The 23,543-nt window shown below is 37.5% G+C and overlaps 5 protein-coding genes and 1 pseudogene across 7 annotated transcripts; all 6 read left to right on the forward strand.

Annotated features, from left to right (window-relative positions):
• The first annotated feature begins 3,800 nt into the window (after positions 1-3,800).
• Positions 3,801-5,285, forward strand: LOC103329160 (ethylene-responsive transcription factor 3-like). The gene is given in 2 exon segments (XM_008231590.2): positions 3,801-4,160; positions 4,162-5,285. Coding segments are annotated over 2 exon segments (717 nt in total). The 5' UTR covers positions 3,801-4,118; the 3' UTR covers positions 4,837-5,285.
• A 1,748-nt stretch (positions 5,286-7,033) lies between these two features.
• LOC103329162 (triacylglycerol lipase-like protein) lies at positions 7,034-9,475 on the forward strand. The gene is given in 6 exon segments (XM_008231592.3): positions 7,034-7,305; positions 7,453-7,525; positions 8,435-8,499; positions 8,783-8,892; positions 9,008-9,197; positions 9,199-9,475. Coding segments are annotated over 6 exon segments (597 nt in total). The 5' UTR covers positions 7,034-7,188; the 3' UTR covers positions 9,241-9,475.
• Positions 9,476-10,115: 640 nt separating this feature from the next.
• Positions 10,116-12,902, forward strand: LOC103329161 (triacylglycerol lipase 2-like). Its single transcript, XM_089050595.1, has 9 exons — positions 10,116-10,675; positions 10,764-10,874; positions 10,968-11,108; positions 11,218-11,328; positions 11,434-11,577; positions 11,661-11,701; positions 12,010-12,089; positions 12,167-12,262; positions 12,390-12,902. The coding sequence occupies exons 1-9, from the start codon at positions 10,472-10,474 to the stop codon at positions 12,707-12,709; spliced, it is 1,248 nt and encodes a 415-aa protein (XP_088906721.1). The 5' UTR covers positions 10,116-10,471; the 3' UTR covers positions 12,710-12,902.
• Positions 12,903-14,144: 1,242 nt separating this feature from the next.
• On the forward strand, positions 14,145-16,385 carry LOC103329203 (triacylglycerol lipase 2-like). Of its 2 annotated transcripts, none has more exons than XM_016793374.2 (9): positions 14,145-14,435; positions 14,540-14,650; positions 14,740-14,883; positions 14,938-15,048; positions 15,142-15,285; positions 15,391-15,428; positions 15,572-15,648; positions 15,757-15,852; positions 16,005-16,385. In XM_016793374.2, the coding sequence occupies exons 1-9, from the start codon at positions 14,277-14,279 to the stop codon at positions 16,322-16,324; spliced, it is 1,200 nt and encodes a 399-aa protein (XP_016648860.2). In that variant the 5' UTR covers positions 14,145-14,276; the 3' UTR covers positions 16,325-16,385. The 2 variants fall into 2 exon arrangements, with proteins under 2 accessions (XP_016648860.2, XP_088907435.1); XM_089051309.1 differs by having other exon boundaries at positions 14,740-14,811.
• Positions 16,386-16,479: 94 nt separating this feature from the next.
• On the forward strand, positions 16,480-18,886 carry LOC103329163 (triacylglycerol lipase 2-like; annotated as a pseudogene). Its single transcript, XR_016126433.1, has 9 exons — positions 16,480-16,943; positions 17,056-17,165; positions 17,264-17,404; positions 17,488-17,598; positions 17,698-17,841; positions 17,947-17,984; positions 18,092-18,168; positions 18,250-18,345; positions 18,487-18,886. The product of XR_016126433.1 is annotated as a triacylglycerol lipase 2-like (transcript).
• Positions 18,887-20,089: 1,203 nt separating this feature from the next.
• Positions 20,090-23,402, forward strand: LOC103329165 (protein disulfide isomerase-like 2-3). The gene is made up of 9 exons (XM_008231593.2): positions 20,090-20,384; positions 21,075-21,233; positions 21,484-21,597; positions 21,832-21,989; positions 22,124-22,223; positions 22,342-22,518; positions 22,608-22,753; positions 22,895-23,041; positions 23,132-23,402. Exons 1-9 carry the CDS (start codon positions 20,187-20,189, stop codon positions 23,310-23,312), a joined length of 1,380 nt encoding a protein of 459 aa, XP_008229815.1. The 5' UTR covers positions 20,090-20,186; the 3' UTR covers positions 23,313-23,402.
• Positions 23,403-23,543: the final 141 nt, after the last annotated feature.

A 23,543-nucleotide genomic window follows, 5' to 3' on the forward strand; every position in this document is an offset into this window, starting at 1 on the left:
AATAAAATATTGTCATTTCAAATAGAGGTGCAAAATTTGAGATAAGAGCTTAGTGTGATGAAAAACGTTGCTCTATATCATACCATCAATCTTGTTAAATTAGAAATGAGTTGTTATCACAAATGGTCTATGAGGTTTATCAAATTATCACTTGTGGTTCTTTTATATATATATATATAAATTTTGTTGACATTATTGGTCCTTTATATTACACCTCACACATCAATTTAGTTTCGCCGTGAAGTTTCGTCAATTTTTTTTGTTAAATTGATGATGTGACACGTATGTGGTGCCCACATATCCAATGAGATCATGCTCCATCGACCACAAAACCCCCAATCCAGCCCTCTTAACCAACTCAACCTCACAGATCGCCAATTCCTCGACCCAACCCCCAATTCCCCCCTTCCCCACCTCCTTCCCTCTCTCCCTATCTCCCTCTGTTTTTCTCTCTACCGAGAAAACTCCCGAGCCCAATGCCACCATTCAACCCCCATCCCCCACCCGAGATCCACCCCATCTAGGGACGGACACAGGATTTCAACATGGGATGAGCTAGATTTACCTTATTAGACTGTTAGATTTTAGGCTTAGCTAAACTCTTAGGGGCTTATTCGTTACGAAGGGCTGTATTGGCATGGACTATGATAAAGGACTGTCTTGGATTGGCTTGGCTTGACCTAAGCTAGATAACACTTGTACCACATTTGGTGTATGCTTGGAAAAGGACAATATTTTTCAATATTTTTTAATTTTTTAATTTTTTCTAAAACATATTAAAGTGAATTAATTATTATTTTTTAGACTTTTCTTCTCTCTTTGCATCTCATTCTTTTCTTCTTCCTCCCTCAGCTTGCTTCTTTTTATCCAGCCTCTCTCCTTCGCCTCTTCTTCTCAATCTATTTTTCTCTTTCCTTTTTTTTTTTGAATTTTTTTGCTTTTCTTCTTCTCAATCAACTCCATCTTCTACTTCTCCCTCTGCTTGTGTAGTCGTCGTTGTCTCACAGTCGCCATCGTTGCATAGTCGCCGTCATCCATAACCCATAGTTCAAGCTGTGAAGTTGTTGTCTCCAATCGGTGCTCGCCAAAACTAACTAGAACTGATGGCGATGCTAGATTGGGGTTACTGCGTGTGGATGTGACTGTGGGGGTTTGGATCGGTTGCAAGTGCTTGGGTGGTCAGTGGTTGCATATGGCGCTTGGGTTGGGTGGTCAATGGTTGTGGCAGGTGCTTGGTTGTTGCAAGCACTTGTGTTGGGACTAGCTTATCCCCCATTTTCATCATATATGCTTAACAGTTAATATTAAAACTAACTATACGAAAAGAAAAAAACTCACCTGGGCTATAGCCCAGGTTGTACATACCATAGGTCCATTCCTGACCCTATTCCTGACCCCACAAGAGACCTATCCTCAGCAACTGCCCAAATCCCAACCCCACCCAAGACATATTCCCAACTCCTACCCATGTTTTTTTTCCTTCAGTTTTTTCATATATTTTAAATTTTTTAAACATTGCTTAATTCACGTGGCATCCACATTAGCAATTTAATATAATTTTTTCATTGAACTTAACGGTATGACCAAATTAATGTGTAAAATGTAATATAAAGGGCCAATAATGTTAGAAAAAATATAAATGACCAAAGGTGATAATTTGACAAACCTTAGGGACCATTTTTGATACTTATTACTAGCATATATAAGTTTAGTCAAGTTAACTAGAGCTAATGTGTTCTCTGCTCTACACCAAAGTTTGAATTTCCCTCATTATAATTTAGATTATATTAAAATAAAATATCCCTTGTATAACTAGAGTGCACATCAACAATAAGTCTCAATGTACAAACTGAAAAACTATGTAAAGTCTCAAATTGTGTTTTGACCAATTTGGTCTTTGTGAAAGATATTCATCTTTCTAACATTAGAAATATGTCCAAATTTAGCTAATTAATTTTCCATCGATAAAAGAAGTTTTTATTTTCATATTGCAATTAAAATATTAAAAAAAAACTTCAATCACGCACCTACTCCTATTTTGTCTGCTTCACTCATACTTGATTGGAGGAATAAGTCATGAGGTGCAAACCCGTAACATTAAAGACTGTTAAAACAGCAACAGCAAAATTGCTTCAATAATAATATACTGTCAGTAAAATAGTAAATGAGTGGCCCCAACATGATAAATTACCTATCTTCTTCTTGTGCATCTCATAAATATCAATTAATCTCCATAACCAGCGAAAGGAGACATCTAATTTTCATTGTATTTAAGGGTCATGAAAATTATAGGAGGTTGTAATTAAAGTGGCTAGAAATATTTACCATTTCATATAAGATCATGTATTCAATTCTTCCCTCTCTCCGTATTCCTTGTATTAAAAAAAAAAGATAATAAAAAATTAAGACAAAAAAAGATAATATATATATATATTTTTATAATACAAGTAATAGTCTAAATTACAAAGAATGAGGTTTCTCACACACACACTCTTAAGTGTCATGAGTTCAAATATGAGACCACTAATTTTCAAATCAAGGTCATTTTCCATTAGATTAGACTCCGTTGAAAATAAATGGCATTTTAGTATATCTACCACTAACTAATTTATGTAATGATGATTAGTATTTAAATTTCATCTTGGCCTCGAAGCACCGTTGGGGGTGGGAGTAGTTATACGAAAAAGTGCAGGAAATTAATATGTCATCGGCGGGCCATGCTGAAGCTTTGGCGGCTTGGGAAGGACTTTGTTTTGCAAGTCTCATACACGAGGCAGGAATTGTGCTTGAAGGAGAATCGTCGGCTGTTGTAAACGCCGTTACCTCGCATAATGAGGATTGTTGAAGATGCTCGTGTTGTGTTGCAGGGGTTTACGGAGGCTAGGTGCCAGTACGGTATGCTTCTTGGGTTAGCAACGGAGTTACACATCGGCTTGCTTGTTTTGCTGTAATTCTAAATGATAATTTTGAGTGATTTGAGGCGCTCTTGATTTTATTCAAAACGCCTTTAAAAAGAATGCTATACATTGGGATCTATTTTTTTTCCCCTCGAAAATATTATAATGTGAAATGAAAAATGTATAAAATTTCACCCACGGAAATTATGATTTGGTGGATATGAATAATTTATTTTAATAATACTTCCTTTAGGAGTTTCTACACTAAAATGAAGAGTTAAATTATATAAAAAACCCGAAGCACTATTTAAACATGGTATAAACACACCCAAAACCCATCATTACACACACTCAAAAATTTATAAACATTTCACCCAAAAAAGTTGACTTTGGGGTTATGTTTGGGTGTGTAATTTATTTTAAATAGCTTTATTCTGGTTTTTTTTATAAATACATTGTCATATTTGATGGGTTTATTTATAAATTTGTATTTTTTAAATTTGTAATCATCGTATTCACATACTATAACGGATTACTCCAATAAATAAACACATAGAATAAAAAATTTAAATATAGATAAATAGTTCAATTAAAACAACAAATGTATAATGATATGGCATGACGATTTTATTTATTTATTTTAATTTTTTTTTTTTTGGGGGTGAAGATAAAAAATCTTCTCATTGCGTGCATGTGGTGGCGTTTTACGTGACCTTAGAGAGTGTGCGAGAGAATATAAAGTGAAAGAGAATAGAGGGGCATTTTAGTTTGAAATAAGAAAAAAGGAAATGGAGAGACATAAGGAAAAGGGCAGAAAAAAAGCACAAAAATCCACGTGTTTTTGTAGAGGAATGGTGTTTAGGTAATTTCACGACAGCCATTTTCTTTTTCCGCATTCCCCATTTCGAAAGAATAAAAAAGGCAAAATGATAACAAACAGCGAAACGAGGAAAGAAAACCAGGAGAGGAACAGCAAAGGCAGAGAGAAAGAGGAGAGAAGAAAGAAAGTGATCAAACAAATCCAAAAACACCAAAAAATGGAGAAGAAGACCCAACAACTACAACACTAACAATCACAATCCCCTCCAACCCCAATCCCTCAAGGAGGTGGTAGAAGAAGGAGAGAGAAAACAGAGCCCCCCATCACAGGCCCTTCTTCAATCTTCATCTCTACCTACCATCTCCTTTTTTTTTTTTTTTCTTTCTCGTTTTCTTTTTCCCATGCGGCGAGGAGGCAGAGCCACCGCAGCAGCAGCAGCCAGCAGCCGCAGGAGGAGCAGGAGCCCAATTATGCAATCCCAAACCCAAGCCCACGGCGGGCCAAGAAATCCGATTCCGCGGCGTACGGAAGCGGCCGTGGGGTAGATTCGCAGCCGAGATCAGAGACCCCTGGAAAAAGACTCGGGTCTGGCTCGGAACTTTCGACTCGGCGGAGGACGCGGCTCGAGCCTACGATGCCGCAGCCCGATCCCTCCGCGGGCCCAAGGCCAAGACCAACTTCCCTCCCCCCACCTCCGCCGCGGATTACGACATCAACAAAAACCACCGCCTCCATCCTCATCATCCTTCTCTCTACGACGACGACACGGTTTGCGATGTCGTTCAGGCAAGCAGGCCCACCTCCAGCAGTCTCAGCAGCACCGTCGAGTCTTTCAGTGGGCCCCGCCCCCAGCCCAGGCCCACCTCCGATGCTCAGCTGCAGCGGAGACCCGTGCACCCTGTCCCACCCGATGACTGCCACAGCGACTGCGACTCATCATCCTCCGTCGTAGACGACGGCGATGATTGCGTCCTGACGTCGTCGTTTCGGAGAGTCTCGCCTTTGCCGTTCGATCTCAACCTGCCGCCGCCCCCGATGATGGACGGCCTCGATTTATTCAAATCCGGTGAGGTTTGTGGTGATGATCATGATCTTCAAGCCACCGCTTTGTGCCTCTAATTACCGTATGGATCTCCATAATGGTCCTCCCCCTTTTTCCTTTCTTCTTTCGTTTTTTTTTGGTCCGCCCTTATTTTCTCGGGAAAATCATTCAAAAAAAAAAAGAATAGGAAATCTGGTACTTGGTGATTGAGAAGAAGAATTTGAGGTTTTTTTTTTTTCCTTCTTGTTTTGTTTTAATTCTACGTTGTTAGAATATTATGGTGTAGAAATAGCATCTGGGTTTTCTTCTTCCACTGTGATGGGTTTTGGAGGAATATTCTGTGTATTGTTGAAGCTAATATTAGATCTTGTTTACCCAGCACTAGATCAAGATCTGATCTGGGTTTTTGCCCTCTTCATCAGATTCTCAATACCCATCTTTGTTTTTTTTTGTTTTTTTGTTTTCCCTTTTGTGTACAGAACATTATCTGAATTTAGAAAAGCGCTCTATTTTTATTCAAAGGAAAGCTTTCCATTTTGTTATTAGTCAGAAGTTTGTTTGGTGAGAGGGAAGGGGGCAATGCATGTTGATAGGGTTCTTGATAAGAACCATTTATTAGCTGCACATGTGATGTTATGCAGATTCTATTGAGTATCAAATATCAATATATCCCCAAACCCCAAGGACCCCTCCTGCAGACAGAGGGCACCCTTCCCTAAGCTACCTTACAGGATAATACTGAGAGAGAAGCTTGCCCTTCAAATCACATGCCCTTTCTTTTTTCTTTTCAGTCACCTCCTCTCCTCCACAAGCGAAATGAAAGAAAGACCAAAAAAAAGGAAAAAGAAAATGTTTATATTTTGGAACATCTCTTTTGTTGTTCAACTTAACTTGAGTTCATCTTTGGATTCTTTTTATTGTATTTTAAAATTGTCTACTTTGATTCTATTTGGTGGGTGTTAGCTAGTAGTTGTTGGAGAAGAGGTGGCTATTGGTCTCTTATCATGTCTTGTGTTTCAAATGTTCCCCTCTCTCTCTCTCTCTTTGCAAGAAGGCTTGCCCAGTGGGGAATTCCTAGCTTTGTGTTGAGCATGATCATTATTTCTAGTGTGCGAAGAAGACTTCATGATTTTGTTCCTATAGGAACTATTTATAATCATTTTCTTTTCTTTTCTTTTTCTTTTGCTTCTTCTTTTTCAAGTAACACAAATAAATTTGTCGGTAAACTCGAGATCCATGCAATTACTCACAAACCACACAAACAAGTTACGTTCGAACAATAGTTTTGTCATAGTAAAGATTGAGCTTGGCATTTCGCAAACAAGAAACTTGGGTTTATCTTGGAGATGAGCCATCACTTTGTTTTTTAGGTGTTCGTCGAAATGAGTGGTGGTGTGAAGAAGCACTGACCGCTAAAGCCGTCATTTATATTCATTTCAAAACTCGTCGTTTTATGACTGTTGATATTCTTAGGCTGAATCATATTTTTGGTGGCCGTGGCCTAACTTGCTTTATTTTTCATTTTGGTCTCCATCATTTTGATTTTGAAAATTGAGTTTGGTTTGTATTTCTAACAACCTTACATTTGCAGAGCTTGATTGCTACCTAAATAAGACTAATATAACTGAAAATGACCAACTGCGGGAATTCAAATTGTAATTCAGCAACTTTGTATACACTTTTTTTTTTTTTCCCTTAGATTATAATTACAATTTTCTTTCATATGTCTATTTGCTTTGTGTATGGTTAAAAGGAACAAGAAGAAAAGAAAATCCCCTTTTTTATTTTTTATTTTTTAAAATAAAATCTTAATTACCATAAATCGATTGGAAGGCAGAGGATTAGGACACCTGTTTCTTTCTTTATCTTTCATTTTTTGAAGGGAAAAAAAACCAAATAGAGGTATTATGAAAATCTATTTTTGTCATTTATTATGAAAATATATTGTGTAATAATACTACGTACACCAACTTATTATACTAATTTTTGAACAACAACTGATTGCGACAGTTGTTCATTTGTTTTCATTCTAAACCTACTACGAATCTTTTTTTCTTCTTCTTTATAAATAAGAAATTGTCGCATTAGTTAGTATCTATGATATTTTTGGTAAAATTTTCTAGTACTCTTTAGAATTGTGTAGGTTAAGCAAAACAGATTGGGCCCAATCCAGATCTCAAATCTTAATGAAATTTCCAGCCCAATTTGGCCTATTGCCTTCTTATGTTTTTGGCAAGTTATGTTATGGACTCCCTGACTGTTTAAAGAGTGACGAATTCTCTGAGAGCACATCTGATCTTGATTCTCGACCAATAATAAACGACCCAAAGAGGTGAAAAAAAACAAGGAAGAAGAAAGGGAAAGGTTGAAGCCTTGCCTTCTTTTTACCCTCCCAGAAATACCGTGTTGGTTTTCCCTTAGAATGCACCATGCAGCGACTTAGAGGCGCAGGGACCGTAATTTCGCGCTCTCTACCCGTGACCCAGTTAAGGAAGAAAGCTTTCAGATCATGGGCAGCTGTTCAGGACACTTATTTTTCAACTAAGGTACTTGCTTTATCTAATTTTTTGGTTTTTCTTTGAGTTTGTGCTAATGGGTACCAATTGCTTTTCATGGAGTTTTGTTTGATTTTGGTGCAGTTTTGTTGGGGTTTCTAAATGCTTTGGTTCTTCTTTTTTTGCTGAATGTTTTAGGATATATTTGAAACGCATAAGGTTGTATTTACAGTTGGAACTTCCATAGCTTCAGTCGCCACAGCATGGTTTGGTGAGTTTCTTTGTGAATTTTTGTTCTGCCACTTTTTAATTCTCAATTTTGTTTTGCTTTTCTGCATGTATATTTGTTTATGATCATCAATTGATAAAGGGTGTTTATGATCATCAAATTGATGAAGGGCGTGAGTTAATGATTTGTATTTTGAGTTTAGCTAGCTATATGGTAAAAAGAGTGACATTTTGGCACTCAACTTCAATCGCGATTTGCAATTTTGGCGGACAGTGCGTTGTAATTTGTTTGAAACCATCCTTAATTCAAATTAAGGAAATTTTTTGTAACCTACAATTTTCTCACTGCACTTCACCTTATTTCAATAAGTGTAAGGTATAATGAGCAAATTGTAAGTGTACATATACAAATTCCCTTAAACTAGCCTTCACATAAAAGGGCAATTGGGTTTTTGCAAGCCTTAGGACTGTGACTTCAGTTGGATGAACTAGAATTCAACCTGAGCTTTGGGTCAATCAAACGTATTTGATAAGTTTACCAAACACGGGTATGAAGTCTTAATCCGAATTACAAGTTGGGTGAACATGGACAAAATGATTCCAGTATGTTATAACATGTAAATCTCAGATATACAATATTTTCTAGTCATAGGTGAGTTCTAGTGCTAGATTTGCAGAGTGCCAAACTTATGAAGTTATGATATAATCAATTATCAATCATTTCTGGATATGGATGAACTATATAGGCATCTTCAAGAAAATATAATATGGTTTATGTTGTTCTTTGACTAACTTATTTATCTATGATTGAAAGATTCGTTATAATTTAAAAAATTTGGTCTGCTAATGCATTGAGGTGCAAAAGTTTTCCTTCAACCTTATTACTATTGTCTCTCTCGATAACATGTTAGAAAAGAATGTCTTATCCAATACACATCTGTTATGGGTGCAGGATATACTATACGTCATGTACATGAATCAAGAGTTGATCAAAGGCTCGAATCAATCGAAAAAGCTGTAAGCACAATATTGAAAACTGTTGACATTTCACTTAGTATATTGCTAAACTCTTTACAAAAACACTGTTGGGTTTTGAAGTCGCCCTGAAAGGACAATAATTTTTTTTTTCTTCCTGTTAGTTCTATTATCCATGTCTTGTATTCTTGTTTTCATCCCATTTATGTTGTTAATATTTTTTTGGTAGGATAAGGCATTATGTGAGCCAGATCTCATTCTTAATTTTTCTAGTTAGATTTTGGTTATGCTTACATTTGGATGTTTGTTTATGTTTTGGTAGCAGATGAAAAACAATCATAATCTGGAACATTCAGAAATTAGAAACATTGTTAATTCTGGAAGTATTGGTGTTCCTTCATGCATAGCCACTGCCGGAACCACTTTGGTTGTCGGGTTTGTTACTAAATCTTAATTTCCTTGTCTGAAATATAATTGCCTCTCCAAATGAAACTAGAAATATTGAACTATTCAGGCTTTTTACACGTCCACCTTTTTAACTGAATTGCAGTTACGCTTTGGGTTGGCGAGGTGGAAGGTGGTATGCAAATAGGAAGTTCAGAAGGGAGCAGATGAAATTGCTAGGGCAAATTAAACCTAAAAGGTGGCAATTGCTCAGGAGATCATTGATCAGACCAAGAACTCAAGACAATGTAGTCAAAACTTTGGAGAAGATAAAGGACACTCATACCCCACCTAATTTTGGAGAATCGCACCAATCTTGTTAGCAAGCATAAATCATGACAGATTTTTGTTTGCTGAGAAAGCCTGATGGAAAAAGATTGTTGATAGAGCTTTATACTTGTTAACGGTTTGATTTTTTTTGCTGGTATTTATTGAAACGTAAGATAAATGATGAGAATCATCCAAAGGAATTAGATTCAGCATTGCCTTTCTTGTTGTGAATCAAGATATGTGTAAATGAATCTGCTTTGTACTCGCTAACCGCTTGAAATAGACCAGTTGATGAATTTTTTTCCTTCTGGTTTCATTTGATTCCTGAGCGCAATCTGTGTGAGAGATGAGGTACACTTGCTTAAAGTACCTCGTTTATGCAGAAAATGGTTGACTGGGAAATGAAAGCATCGGAGGTTTTTAACTCTGAATGGCCACACAGGAGGAAAGTGTTTGAGCTCTTATTAGTTTGATAGTTTCTCTCAACCAAAGAAAGTGTCGGGTGTTTTAAGAAGTTTGGCTTTGTTTTTTTCTCCTTTGTGGCATGGTTTTGTCATTAGAGCCTTGTAAAAGGCCAAAGGAGAGAAATATTTTGAAAAGAAGCCAAAATGGACAAAAATGTCCTTATTTATTTTTGAATTTCCGAAGGAATCTTTTACATTTATGTCTTTGGTTTGAAGGTTGAGGGATTTTTTTGTATTTTTTGAATTTTTTTTGGCTTTTTTCAAAAGTGAGTTTTTTGTGTGTTTAAAACCTAAATTTACTTTGTTATTATGCACTGTCTCTCTCTCTCTCTCTCTCTCTCTGGTCAGATTATAATGTGCTAATAATGAAATCTACATGAATGTAAGAACTCTATTTTTTTCGTCATGTTTGAAATGAGGCAATGGGGTTTTAGCTTTCTATGCCTCCATTGGCAGTACGTCTTAATCTCTAACTAATTAGACAAAACAAACAGTGACAACGTATGAGTCTCTGGACATGAACATGTTTTGGCTTACACTCTTGGACTAGGTTTGAACTAATAGATGAAATTCTTTTTAAAATATGGAATCGTGGCAGCGACGAAATCCTAGGTTGATGTAGGTTTTAATTGTTTTAAATTTGGAAGGGGGTAGGTCCCACGAAGATGCCTTTGATTAACTGTATAGTTTAAACCACTAAGGCAATCTGTTGACGAAAGGAGGTGTATGAGCTCATGTGAACGCCCCAATTCTGTTTTTATCTGGTTTTTCTGTACCTATAAGACATATGTCAGAGCCATAAAGGTGATTCAACCAGAAAACAATTAATTAAACACATGATGAAGATGATGGCTAATAACATTTTAGCCTCTAGTATTCTAGTCATTCTTCTGTTCTGTGAGTCAGCAGTTGGAGCAAGAACAAAGCTACTCTCAGCCAATAATGGTCAGGATGCTTCTTCTGCATTGGCTCCATCTGCCAATGATGGCATCTGTGCAACAATGGTGGAAACTCATGGCTATGCTTGTGAAGAACACACAGTTATGTGTCTGCCTTTGTTGCTGCTCAGTTTATCAAGAGCTATTCACAGTAAATATTGACTGAAAGTTGCATTTTTGGGTTCTATAGGTAACAACACAAGATGGCTATATACTCAGTATGCAGAGAATTCCAGTTAGAAAGTCAGGGGAGGCATCCGGAAACCGGATACCGGTACTTCTACAACACGGGCTGCTGATGGTCAGTAATTCTGCGCCGGTAACTTTTGAATCTTCAATAGGTTCAGTAAATTGGTTAGATGTAACAGTTTTGTTTATATGGTGTGGTGGGCAGGATGGGATAACATGGCTGCTACTACCTCCTGACCAATCTTTGGCATTCCTCTTGGCTGATAATGGGTATGAGGTCTGGCTTGGCAACACTCGCGGCACCAAATATAGCCTCGGCCATACATCACTCAGTCCCGATGATCCGGTAACTACATGCCATTCTGTTCTTGGTTACTTGTGAAAACATGAAAATGCTCAATAACACAAACACCATATTGTTTTTCATATTAGATGCCATTTTGCTCTTTTTTCAGGCTTATTGGGAATGGTCATGGGATGAATTGGTCGCTTATGATCTTCCAGCTACATTCCAGTACGTGCATTATCAAACAGGACAGAAAATTCACTATGTTGGACATTCACTGGTGAATTCCACAAACTCTGCAGTTTTGTTCTGTTTCTGCTCTGGGACTTCTTTTTCTTCTAAGGACACAATATTAATGGAATTATTATTATTTTTTTTTTTGTAGGGAACTTTGGTAGCTCTTGGTGCTTTTTGCAAAGACCAGCAACTGAATAGATTGAGATCAGCTGTCTTACTTAGCCCGATTGCTTATGTTGGTCAGATACCTTCACCCCTTGCAAGAGCTGCTGCTGAAAACTTTATTGCTGAGGTAAGAGCAAATCCCTTTTTCTAGTTATTTTAGTTGTCCAAAAGAAATCAACTCTTTGACAACCTATTACCTTCTTCTAACAGGCATTATACAAGGCAGATATCAGAGAGTTTAATCCGAATGGGTAACAATTCTTGTTCACTTGTTCTTTACGATTCTCAAACCACTGTTTACCAAGTACAGCAGTATAATATTTTATCTTGTACTTTAAGAAACTAACGATTTCTCCAAATGCTTCTAACTTTTCGATGTTAAATGGCTGAAAAGTTTTCCAAAAGACTTGAGAGTTCTGATTCAAATTTATTTGCATTATACAAATTGACATGTGTTTTTCCAATGTCTCCAAGAGAAGCCTAGTTACAGACATAATACTCATTCCTATTAATTTGATGAACTATAATCTGGTCTGTTTATGTTTCCCCATTCGAACAGGAAGGCACTAGTCGAAGTTCTTAAGGCTGTCTGCAGTAAACCAGGTGTTGACTGCACTCACTTGTTGACCGCTTTCACAGGTAGCACAGATGTCCCTAACATTGTTACGAGCACTTAAACATTCTTCTATTGACTATTTTTTTTTGGCCAACTGAAGGCAAGAATTGCTGCTTAAACTCTTCCATAGTAGATGTTTTTCTGGACCATGAGCCTCAGTCAACCTCAACAAAAAACATGGTCCATATATCTCAGAGTAAGTCCTCTTAATTTCTGATTCACAAACACCATGGAAAAATCTTCAAATTATAAAAGCAAATGTTTTTTTATGTGTGCTCAAAATAAGATTAAAAATAAAATTCAATCCTGTGATTTGTGTACAGTGATAAGAGATGGAACAGTTGCAATGTATGACTATAATAACAAGAATGAGAACATGCAACACTATGGGCAGCCCAATCCTCCAGTGTACAGCATGACAAGCATCCCGAATGACCTTCCTCTCTTCCTCAGTTATGGAGGGGCAGATGCTCTTTCTGATGTCAAAGATGTGAAGCTCTTGCTGGCCAGCCTCAAAGATCATGATGGAGATAAGCTTGTGGTTCAGTACAGAGATGATTATGCTCATGCAGATTTTGTCATGGGTCAAACTGCTAAGCACGATGTGTATGATCCTCTCATGGCCTTCTTAAAACTCCAATGAGAATATTTACTTGTCAAAAAGTAATGCCAATAATCTTCTCTTCTTCTCCCTCATCAGAGTTGTATTTTGCTCATACTGTATACTTTTTCCTTCTTTACCAGCAGAAGTCATAGAAAATGTCAGGATAGATTCTATTGGTTGTAAGTTTGAAGCAAAATTACCACCATATTTATTACAGTTCATTTATACTTTTACTGTTTTATATTTGACATGGAAGCCCATCTCTAGTTTCTCTACATGGAGGCTTTGTCAAATATGCTCAATCAAAACGGGTGTGTTTATCATTAAAGTAACTAAACTGGGTGTTTATAGTGAACCTAAACTCACACGCACACTACTAAGTGCTTGGACTTCAGTTGTGGACAGACTATGTTCAAAAGAGAGGGTCTTCAAACTCAAAATTCCTTTGAACGTTGAAAAGAGATATACTACTCGACCATGTTCTAATTGCTACATTGAAAAGTTCTTTTCCATTTGACACCGCGCAAAATTATACAAATTCTAGACTTGAAAAATATGCCTTGCGGGTTAAGCAGTATCAGGAATATAGTACAAATAATTCAAAGCTATACATAAAAACTAGTGCTGAACAAAAGGAAGTTTCAAAAATTGGTGAATATGGAAACGGTGGAAACTGTCAACTCCAATAGACAGTGACAGCGTGACCAAAAGAAAACCACCCATTTTAGTTTCATTGTAAACCACCTATTGTATTATCATTATAAACACCAATTTTCAATTACCTTAAATTTTATGTTTATGAAAATGATGGTCAGTTCATAAGTTGTGGACACTCTACGTTGGGATGAAGTTTTTGTTTCATTTGATTAAAATCTGAGACTTGAAAGAGATGTTCGTTTTTGGCGATATTTATGTCCGGCGCAATCAGCTCCATACCATTCATAAAAAGAATGGTGTCCGGCGCAATCTTTTTGGCGATTAAGAGTATCAGCAGCATGGACAATTTCTAATGAATTTTTTTAAACAGAGCTGCATGGCATTGAAACAAGAAAATTTGGAGAGAAGAAACTGAAAGAGGGAGGCATTTGGGTAAAGAATTTGGAACTAACTTTTAATGGGTGAAAGGGTCCTTTGGTTAATTGGGCTCGTTTGGCAGTGATTCTTGATAGGCCAGAATCACTTCTGGGGAGAACCACCTCTCATGTGATTCTCCATATAATCACTTTAAGCGATTTTAAGTGATTTTGAGCAGAAGCACCTCCCATGTGCGTCTCCATAAAATCACTTAAAACCGCTTAAAGTGATTATTTGGAGAAGTAATTCTCCATAGAAGTTCTTTTTGGCCTATCCAGAATCACTCCCTAACGAGCCTTTAATGTGGCTGATTATGATTAACTGATGTGGCCAAAAAAGAGTGTGCCTTAGTGAGCCATATATCTTTTTCCAAATGGTGAATGATAGAATGACACTGGATCCTGCCATAAATATTAGTGTATATTGGTTAAACTGAAGGCCTGTGTTATAATAATCTGTTTGATATGCTTTCGTCTACTGTAAATAACACAATCTATAAAAACTGTTGCACACAGAGACATCTTAGATTCAAATGGAAAATCCTCCAACCATTCTACTTGTTTTGGCTCTACTTTGTGTTTCAGTGGTTGCAGCAACAAGAACTAAGCTGCAGTCAATCAACAATCTGGATGTTGTTGGTATTTGCAAATCAATGGTGGAGACACAAGGCTATACTTGCCAAGAACATCAAGTAAGCATCAGAAAGTACTTCCTGCCTTATTTCTATCTTTTGCGGTTTATGTGACAGATATCAATGTTTTTGTCATTTGTCATGGAACTGTTGATGAGTTTCAGGTAACAACAGCAGATGGTTACATCCTTGGCTTGCAGAGAATTCCAGAGGGACGGTCTGGTAATGAGATAGCAGACAGGCAGCCTGTTCTGTTACAACATGGGCTCTTACTGGTTTGCACCTAGGCGCCATGTATTTGAGCATGCATCATATACATGTGCAAGACATGAATGAACTAAAAAACAATTGTGTGTGGCAACAGGATGCTTCATCATGGCTACTCAATCCGCCGGATCAATCTTTGGCATTTATCTTGGCAGATAATGGTTTTGATGTATGGCTTGCCAACTCTCGCGGGACAAAATCTAGCCGTGGACACACATCACTTAGTCCTGATGATGATCCGGTTCTGCATCATGGTCTCATACTAATGATATGCATTATGTTCTATGATATGTAGGCTTACTGGGACTGGTCATGGGATGAATTGGCATCTCTTGATCTTCCGGCTTTCTTCCAGTATGTGAACAATCAAACAGGACAGAAATTACACTATGTTGGGCATTCCTTGGTAAATATTTGTACTTTTGTTCATAATTCAAGCTTTTGAATTTTGTTAGACATATAAAAGTAGATGACTGAGATTTGAAGTAATGAATTATAGGGAACTTTGACTGCCCTTGCCGCCTTCTCCCAAGAAAAGCTGTTAAACTTGCTAAGATCAGCTGCTTTGCTTAGTCCGGTGGCTTATCTGGGTCAGATGTCCTCACTGTTTGTAAGAATTCTAATGGACATATTTATAGCAGAGGTAACACAACTCAATGAACTTTTTTGTTTTCAAATATGGATTCTGATATTTATTGTTACAAAAATAGGATAACTGACCAAAATGTTCTCTTGTTTTGTTCAACAGAAACTGAAATTGTTGGGTGTACAAGAATTCCCAAACGGGTGAGATAGCAACTCAAGCTGCTTTGCTTCAGTTGTTAAGACAGATGCAGACAATATCATAAGTTTCAATTTGGTACAAAATTGTCTGATTTGTGACAAATGACATCAATAACAACTGTTTTTTCTTCTCAAAATTCCAACAGGCAGACACAACAACTTGTGGAGTTTATTTGCACACTACCAGGCATTGACTGCTCCAACTTATTGGCAACTATAACAGGTAGTAACAATATTAGAGTTAATGATTCACACTCTTAACTTGAATTTTTTAATTATTTTTAACTCCATTGCTGATTGACTTAGTTTCTTTTCCCCTTGCAATCTATAGGCCCAAATTGCTGCCTCAGTTCTTCAAGCAAAGATGCTTTATTTAAGCATTTCCCCGAGCCCACTGCGACCAAGAACTTTATTCATCTGTCTCAGAGTAAGTCTCTTTCATTTCTAGGTTCAGTAATGGTGAGTTGTAAGTGTAACAAAAAAGTAAAAAAAAAAAGCATTTGAATTTTGAAGCTTTAAGTTCCTAGAAATCCTCTTATAAAATTTCAATATTTGCTCCTGTCTATGGATTTTGAAAAGTGGTCAGAAGGGGAACGTTCAAAATGTACGATTATGATCTTGAAGACACAAACATGGAACACTACAAGCAGCCTACTCCTCCTGCGTACAACATGACAAACATTCCGAAAAATGTTCCTCTTTTCCTCAGCTACGGATTGAGAGATAAACTTTCTGATGCTAATGATGTGGGGCTTTTGCTTGACAACCTCAAAGATCATGACAAGGACAAGCTTGTAGTACAGTGCAGAGAGGAGTATGCTCATGTGGATTTTGTTATAAGTATGAATGCCAATCAAGATGTGTATGATCCTCTAATGGCCTTCTTCAGGCTCCATTGAGACTTTAGCTACTTTCGTAATCTATTGCAAAAATAAGAGGGTCCTAATGTTACAAGTTACATCCAAAGAATCCCAATTTGGCAAGAAAAAATTGAAAGGGGAGAAAGACATTTCAGTGAAGAATTTGGGGCTGACTTCAAACTCAAAGTGGGTAAAGGGGTCTTTTGACTGGTTAATGTGATTCATTATGATTAACAGATAGGGAGAGAACAATTCATGACGTGTACAAAATAAATTTGCTTCATTAGAAATACATACAGTAAGGCACACAATCTGTCTAGTCTCTAGGTATGTATGCAATATAATGACACTGGACCTGCATTAAATATTGGCTCAAGTTATTGTATATACGCAACAATTTTTTAACAATGAACAATAACCCTTCAATCACTCTCAGGAAAAAGCTTTAAAAATTCTAAATTGTTGCACTCAGAGACAACCAAGCTCAAAATGTCTAACCCTTCAACCACTCTACTTCTTTTGGCTCTACTCTGTGTTTCAGCAGTTGCAGCAACAAGAACAAAGTTGAACTCAATCAACAATCTGGATGATGGGATTTGCAAGTCAATGGTGGAGACACAAGGCTATACTTGCCAAGAACACGAAGTAATTATCAAGTGTCGAAATTGCCAGCCTTACTTCTATCTTTTTCAGTTTATGTATGTCACTCTTTGACATTGACTGATTAAATTTTGTTTTCCTTTGTCATGGAACTTTTGATGGGTTTAAAGTAACAACAGCAGATGGGTACATCCTTGGCTTGCAGAGGATTCCGAATGGACGATCCGGTAATGAGACAGCAGACAAGCTGCCTGTTCTGTTACAACATGAGGTCTTCCTGGTTTGCACCTAAGCACCATATGTTTGAGCGTGCATATGTACATACATATGTGCATGACATAAATAAACTAAAGAACAATTGTGTGGCACTGGCGACAGGATGCTTCATCATGGCTACTCAATCCGCCGGATCAAGCTTTGCCATTTATCTTGGCTGACAATGGTTTTGATGTATGGCTTGTCAACAGTCGTGGGACAAGCCCTAGCCGTGGACACACATCACTTAGTCCTAAAGATCCGGTTCACTTTGCTTCTGCAAATGTTCATCACATCATGCCATCTGCATTATACTAACAATACCTATGATCTTCTATGATATTTAGGCTTACTGGGACTGGTCATGGGATGAATAGGTTGCGTATGATCTTCCTGCTTCATTCCAGTATGTGAACAATCAAACAGGACATAAATTACACTATGTTGGGCATTCCTTGGTAAATATTTGTACTTTTTTGGTTTGTTCATATTTCAAGTTTTTAAGTTCTTTTGTACATAAAAATTAGATGACTGAGACTTGAAGTATGGAATTATAGGGAACTTTGACTGCCCTTGCCGCCTTCTCCGAAGAAAAGCTGTTAAACTTGCTAAGATCAGCTGCTTTGCTTAGCCCTGTAGCTTATCTGGGTCACATTTCATCACTGATTTTAAGACCTGCTGTTGACATATTTGCTGCAGAAGTAGCACAACTCAATGAACTGTTTTGTTTTCAAATATGGATTCTGAAATTCATTATTATAAACGTAGCATAACTGACCAAAATGTTCTCTTGTTTTATTTAACAGAAACTGAAATTGTTGGGCTGGCTGGAATTTCCGAATGGGTGAGATAGAAACTTTTGCTTCATTAGTCACATGCAGATAATATCATGAACTTAACTCAACTTGGTACAAAGTTTTAGATATTTTGTTCTTCTCAAAATCCCAACAGGCAGATCCAACAACTTGTGGAGTTTATCTGCACAACACGGGGCAGTGACTGCTCGAACCTCCTGGCAGCTATAGGAGGTAGTAACAATGTTAGGCTTGCTCATTCACACTTTTATTTGATTGAATTGATTTTTTGTTTTTTGTTTTTGCAATCTCCAGGCCCAAATTGCTGCCTCAATTCTTCCAGCATAGATGCTTTAGTTGAACATGATCCACAGCCAACTGCGACGAAAAACCTTATACATCTATCTCAGAGTAAGTCTCTTTCATTTCCAGGTTCAGCAATAGAAACTGTAGTATCTGTTTTGAAAGTTTCAGCTCTCAAAAATCCTAACTAATTAAATTAAGTTCTTACAAAATTTCAATTTTTGCTCCTTGTTTTTTGATTTTGGAAAGTTGTCAGAAAGGGAACCGTAGAAATGTATGATTATGGTCTTGAAGACACGAACATAAAACACTACAAGAAACCCACTCCTCCAGTGTACAACATGACAAACATTCCGAAAGACGTTCCACTTTTCTTCAGCTATGGAGGGAGAGATTCAATTGCTGACGTTAGCGATGTGGGGATTTTGCTTGACAAGCTCAGAGATCATGACAGGGACAAGCTTGTGGTAGAATACAGAGAGGAGTATGCTCATGTGGATTTTATAATGAGTGTGAATGCCAACCAAGTTGTGTATGGTCCTCTACTGGCCTTCTTCAGGCTCCATTGAGAGTTTAGTTACTTTTGCAATCTATAACATATTGCCTTCTGTAGGGTTTTGTTCACCATTAATAATGAGATTTAAGACTATGTCTACAAGGCTTGTGGTAGGTAGGCAGGTTGAACATGGTTTTCAAATGCTGCATTAGGTGCCCTTAATCAGAGGCTAATTATGTGATTAACAAAAACAAATTAATCACAGAACAGAATATTACAGATTGGTTGCATCTGGATGAGCATGTACTTTAATGTTAGGTTTCACATTCTACCATATAATTATGAGAAGGCAATGAACAACTAGGCAGCTTCAACTGTTATTATAATTAGCTCACTGAGAGGATCAAACAAGCTCTCTTTTCCACCAAGATCATTACAAGACAGAAGACTCAACAATAACTCACTAACCTTGCCAACTCTGTCTTCTCAAATATAGATGTTTGGTCTGAGAGCAAAATGATTCTGAGCCGCAGCATGAACTGCTGAAAAAGGATTGACATCATTGTTTCTTGTTCGATGGCCCTTTGCGCTTTTCAAAGGAAAGAAAAGCTCTTCGCAGAGAACAGCACAAGGCGGTGAAGCTCTAACCTTAACTTGCCGATTAAGGTTCCTATCAGCTGAGCACCCCAACATGTTCTTCAGCTTGCTAACCAAATTGATGAGCTTCTCCATCCTCCTAAGCTTCTTTGCTGTGCTTCTCATAACGTACCTCACTCTCCTAAGTTGGCAATGGTGGGTTTTCGGGGCTTGCTCAGCTTATACATATATATAGTTAGGAGTTGAAAGTGTGCTCTGGCATATCACACGGAAATTGTGTAAGCTACTCTACAAGAGCAAGAGTTTGTAGTTTTCATGAAACTTGCTTTTCTTCTGTTATTTCATTAATGAATGAGAACATTTTCATGGCCCACAGGCCTTGTCTTTTTCTTGCTTTTATAACGCTCTTGCAGCCTTAGCTTGTGGATGTTACGTTCAGTTTGTTAGAGAGAGAGAGAGAGAGAGAGTGGAGATTTTTGGTTTATCAGTTATAATTTTTTTATTTGGAGAGATATTTGAAACCAAAATATTTTTTCAATAGGTAATAGTTTTTTATTTTTACATTTTTGAGATTTTATAAGACATTGGCATGCACAAGGTAATTTCATAATAAAAAATAATTAGGGCTAAACCTTATTATTTTATTATAAAAATTTGATAAAAAAATGTTTATTGCTTTATGATCAAGCTAACAGAAACCCCATTGGTCCAATCCGTGATGAACAAATAATAAAGAACAAAAAACACCAATAAATTTCATGAGAAACCATGGCCAGATGACGTGTAAATCTGCCATTGGTCCACACACGTAGCTCGCCCACAGCCCAAAACCCAGTAAAGGCCCGCTGTGTCTTCTATGCCTCGAGAGGTTTCTGAACTGATCCGTAGAACAAATCTCAGAGAGAGAGAGAGAGAGAGAATGAGAATGAGAGGTAATCAATTTCGAGCTGTGTCAATCATCTTCTTATTTTGCTTTGTCTTCAGTGTCTGTGATGCACTGTACGGACCATCATCGCCAGTTCTTCAGCTAACTCCTTCCAACTTCAAGTCCAAGGTAAATTTTGAATCTTTAGCAGTAACTGTAGCGTATCCTTTTCCAGTTCCTCAATCTTTTGCATAATTGATTGGAATTCGTCACCATTTTGATCGAAAGAAGCACCTGGGCACTGATTGGTTTTCATTTCAGAAGTAATTCTATTTCTGTTGAAAGCAAGCATGCCCCTTGGGTTTTGGCCCTCGAAAAGCAAAGCAAAGTTCTTTCTTTTATTGGTTTTAGACTTTTAGTTCTTACTGAGCTTATTAATTTAGTGGGATTTAGTCATGTTTGCTACTTGACTGTTCGGGGATTAGATCTGATTCATAGCTTCTTGGGGATTTTTGGTTTAGAAAAGCAAGCCAATCTTGCACTGAGTGGAACTTATGTAATGCATTTGCTTAGTTAAATGCACTTTCTCTTTTTGGTTTTGTTTATGTTTTCTTTTCTCATTTGATATATGATCAACAAGTTCTGATTCTTATTGGGTTAATTATGGATTCCTAGGATAGTATATTACTTACAAATGATCAACAAGTTCTGATTCTTATTGGGTTAATTATGGATTCCTAGGATAGTATATTACTTACAAATGTTTTTAATGTGATTGTTATTTTCGTTTGCGATCATCTTACGTGATCAATAAGACATTGGATCAGACCACAATCTGACTAGTATTGCCTTGAACTGAATCCTTTGCAATGGTGGCAGGTTCTGGACTCGAACAGAGTTGTTCTGGTTGAATTCTTTGCACCATGGTGCGGACATTGTCAAGCTCTAACACCTATATGGGAGAAGGCGGCTACTGTCTTAAAGGGTGTGGCTACCGTGGCAGCTCTTGATGCTGATGCGCACAAGTCCCTTGCTCAGGTTTCCTATAGTTACTCTTGCAATTACCAATTTTGACTTCTAAGTTTGAAGATGCAATAGTAGATTACCAACATCCCTCTGCCTTCAAATAACTTAATCGAACCATTTGACTCATATATTAGGTTGCATGAAAATTCATTCCCATTCTGTAATTAATTTTGCAGTATATGGAATATGGTTTGTATTTTCCTAATGTTTACTAATACGTTAATTTTGTGTTGGGGTGTTGATGTGTTTGATTGCTCTATAGGAATATGGGATTAGAGGATTTCCAACAATAAAGGTGTTTGTACCTGGGAAACCTCCAGTTGACTATCAGGGAGCAAGGGATGTGAAACCCATTGCAGAATTTGCACTCCAACAGGTTTGTAATCTCTTGTTCAAAATTATTTCTTTTTTCGTTGTTAGTTTATTCTTTTGTTTGTAATAGAGATAGTCTTTTGTAATCATGTCTACTCCACTATGTCTTATCTTGCTTTAGCACTTATTGATGGGATGGATAGACCGTGATAATCATTTGTCTCACTTGGTCATATAATCCTCTTGCATAAAATGCATTGAAGTATTAGTTATGTGACCATTCCATTGTCTTTCACAGATAAAGGTGTTGTTGAAGGACCGTTTAAGTGGAAAAGCAACAGGAGGACCAAGTGAAAAATCTGAACCTAATGCTTCAGTAGAATTAAATTCCCAGAATTTTGATGAATTGGTGGTTAAAAGTAAAGAACTCTGGATTGTAGAGTTCTTTGCACCTTGGTAAGTGCTTTTAATTGGTATGATGATCTTATAAGCTATTTTCAGATAATAATCTCTCAGTCTACTAAATGAACTTAAAGTGCACCTGCTTGTAGCAAATTATCGACTTTCTTTCAATTTCCTTTTTTTTAAAGGTGTGGGCACTGCAAAAAATTGGCACCTGAGTGGAAGAAGGCCGCCAAGAACTTGCAGGGGAAGGTGAAGTTGGGACACGTTGACTGTGATGTAGAGAAGGTAAGTTTGGCTTCAGGCTTTTCTTTTTGGGCAACCAGGCTGCGGGATGGTAGTATGTACTGGATTTACATGTTTTTATTTCTTGTACTATATGGTTCTAATGAGGTGGCATTACCAGTCTCTTATGAGCAGGTTCAATGTTCAAGGATTCCCAACCATATTGATATTTGGAGCTGACAAAGACACCCCACTCCCCTATGAGGGTGCAAGGACTGCTAAAGCCATTGAATCGTTTGCTCTTGAACAATTGGAAACAAATGTTGCACCTGCCGAAGTGACTGAGTTAACTGGCCCTGTAAGCTCTTAGCTTCCTTCCAATAATTAAGCTGTGTGAAATTGTAAGTAACCTGGGGATTAAAGCTTTACTATAATCTTCCCTTGTAGGATGTCATGGAAGAGAAATGTGGTTCTGCTGCCATCTGTTTTGTCGCTTTCCTACCTGATATCTTGGATTCCAAGGCAGAAGGGAGGAACAAATACATTCAGCAGTTATTATCTGTTGCAGAGAAGTTCAAAAGGAGTCCCTATAGGCAAGTTTTTGGGAGTTCTCTTACAATTCATCTCTCTCTCTCTCTCTGTGGAATAATGCATAAATCATCCCCAATCAAACCTCTCTTGCTTGAGAAGCTGAATATATAGTTACTGACCATGAACATTCATGTATGTTGCAGCTATGTCTGGGCAGCCGCTGGTAAGCAGCCAGACCTCGAGAATCGTGTAGGTGTCGGTGGTTATGGATATCCAGCATTGGTGGCCTTAAATGTGAAAAAAGGTGCTTATGCACCACTTAAGAGTGCATTCGAGCTTGATCAGATTATGTAAGTTTTCTACCTCCACCTCATCTTGAACTGCTCTCGAGCCTTGTGATGAATAAAACAAATTAATATAACTCTACTTCGTTTTCTCAGAGAATTTGTTAAGGAAGCTGGACGTGGAGGAAAGGGAAACTTGCCTCTGGACGGCACCCCCAACATTTCAAAGATTGAACCCTGGGATGGTAAAGATGGACAGATAATTGAAGAGGATGAGTTCTCTCTCGAAGAACTTATGGGCGGAGGAGATGATACTACGAGCAAAGATGAGTTGTGATAAATTAAAAGCAATTATATTAGAGAGAAGAAATCTGTATCAGGCTAAGATTGATTTTGGAGGACGCTACAAGTTAAGTGTTGCTGGTCATTCTAGTGTTTCTGTATTTAAATGACGTTGTCAACAGTGCTCAAGAGCTTTCTTATGAGGAAGGCCTTTATTTTGTTCTGTTCTTAGCTAACTTATCAATATAGTGCAAGTGTGATGCCCTTTAAAGGGTTCATTGTTGAG

The sequence above is a fragment of the Prunus mume genome, linkage group LG4 (genome assembly GCF_029339155.1).
Source record: "Prunus mume cultivar Tortuosa linkage group LG4, ASM2933915v1, whole genome shotgun sequence".
Taxonomy (NCBI): domain Eukaryota; kingdom Viridiplantae; phylum Streptophyta; class Magnoliopsida; order Rosales; family Rosaceae; genus Prunus; species Prunus mume.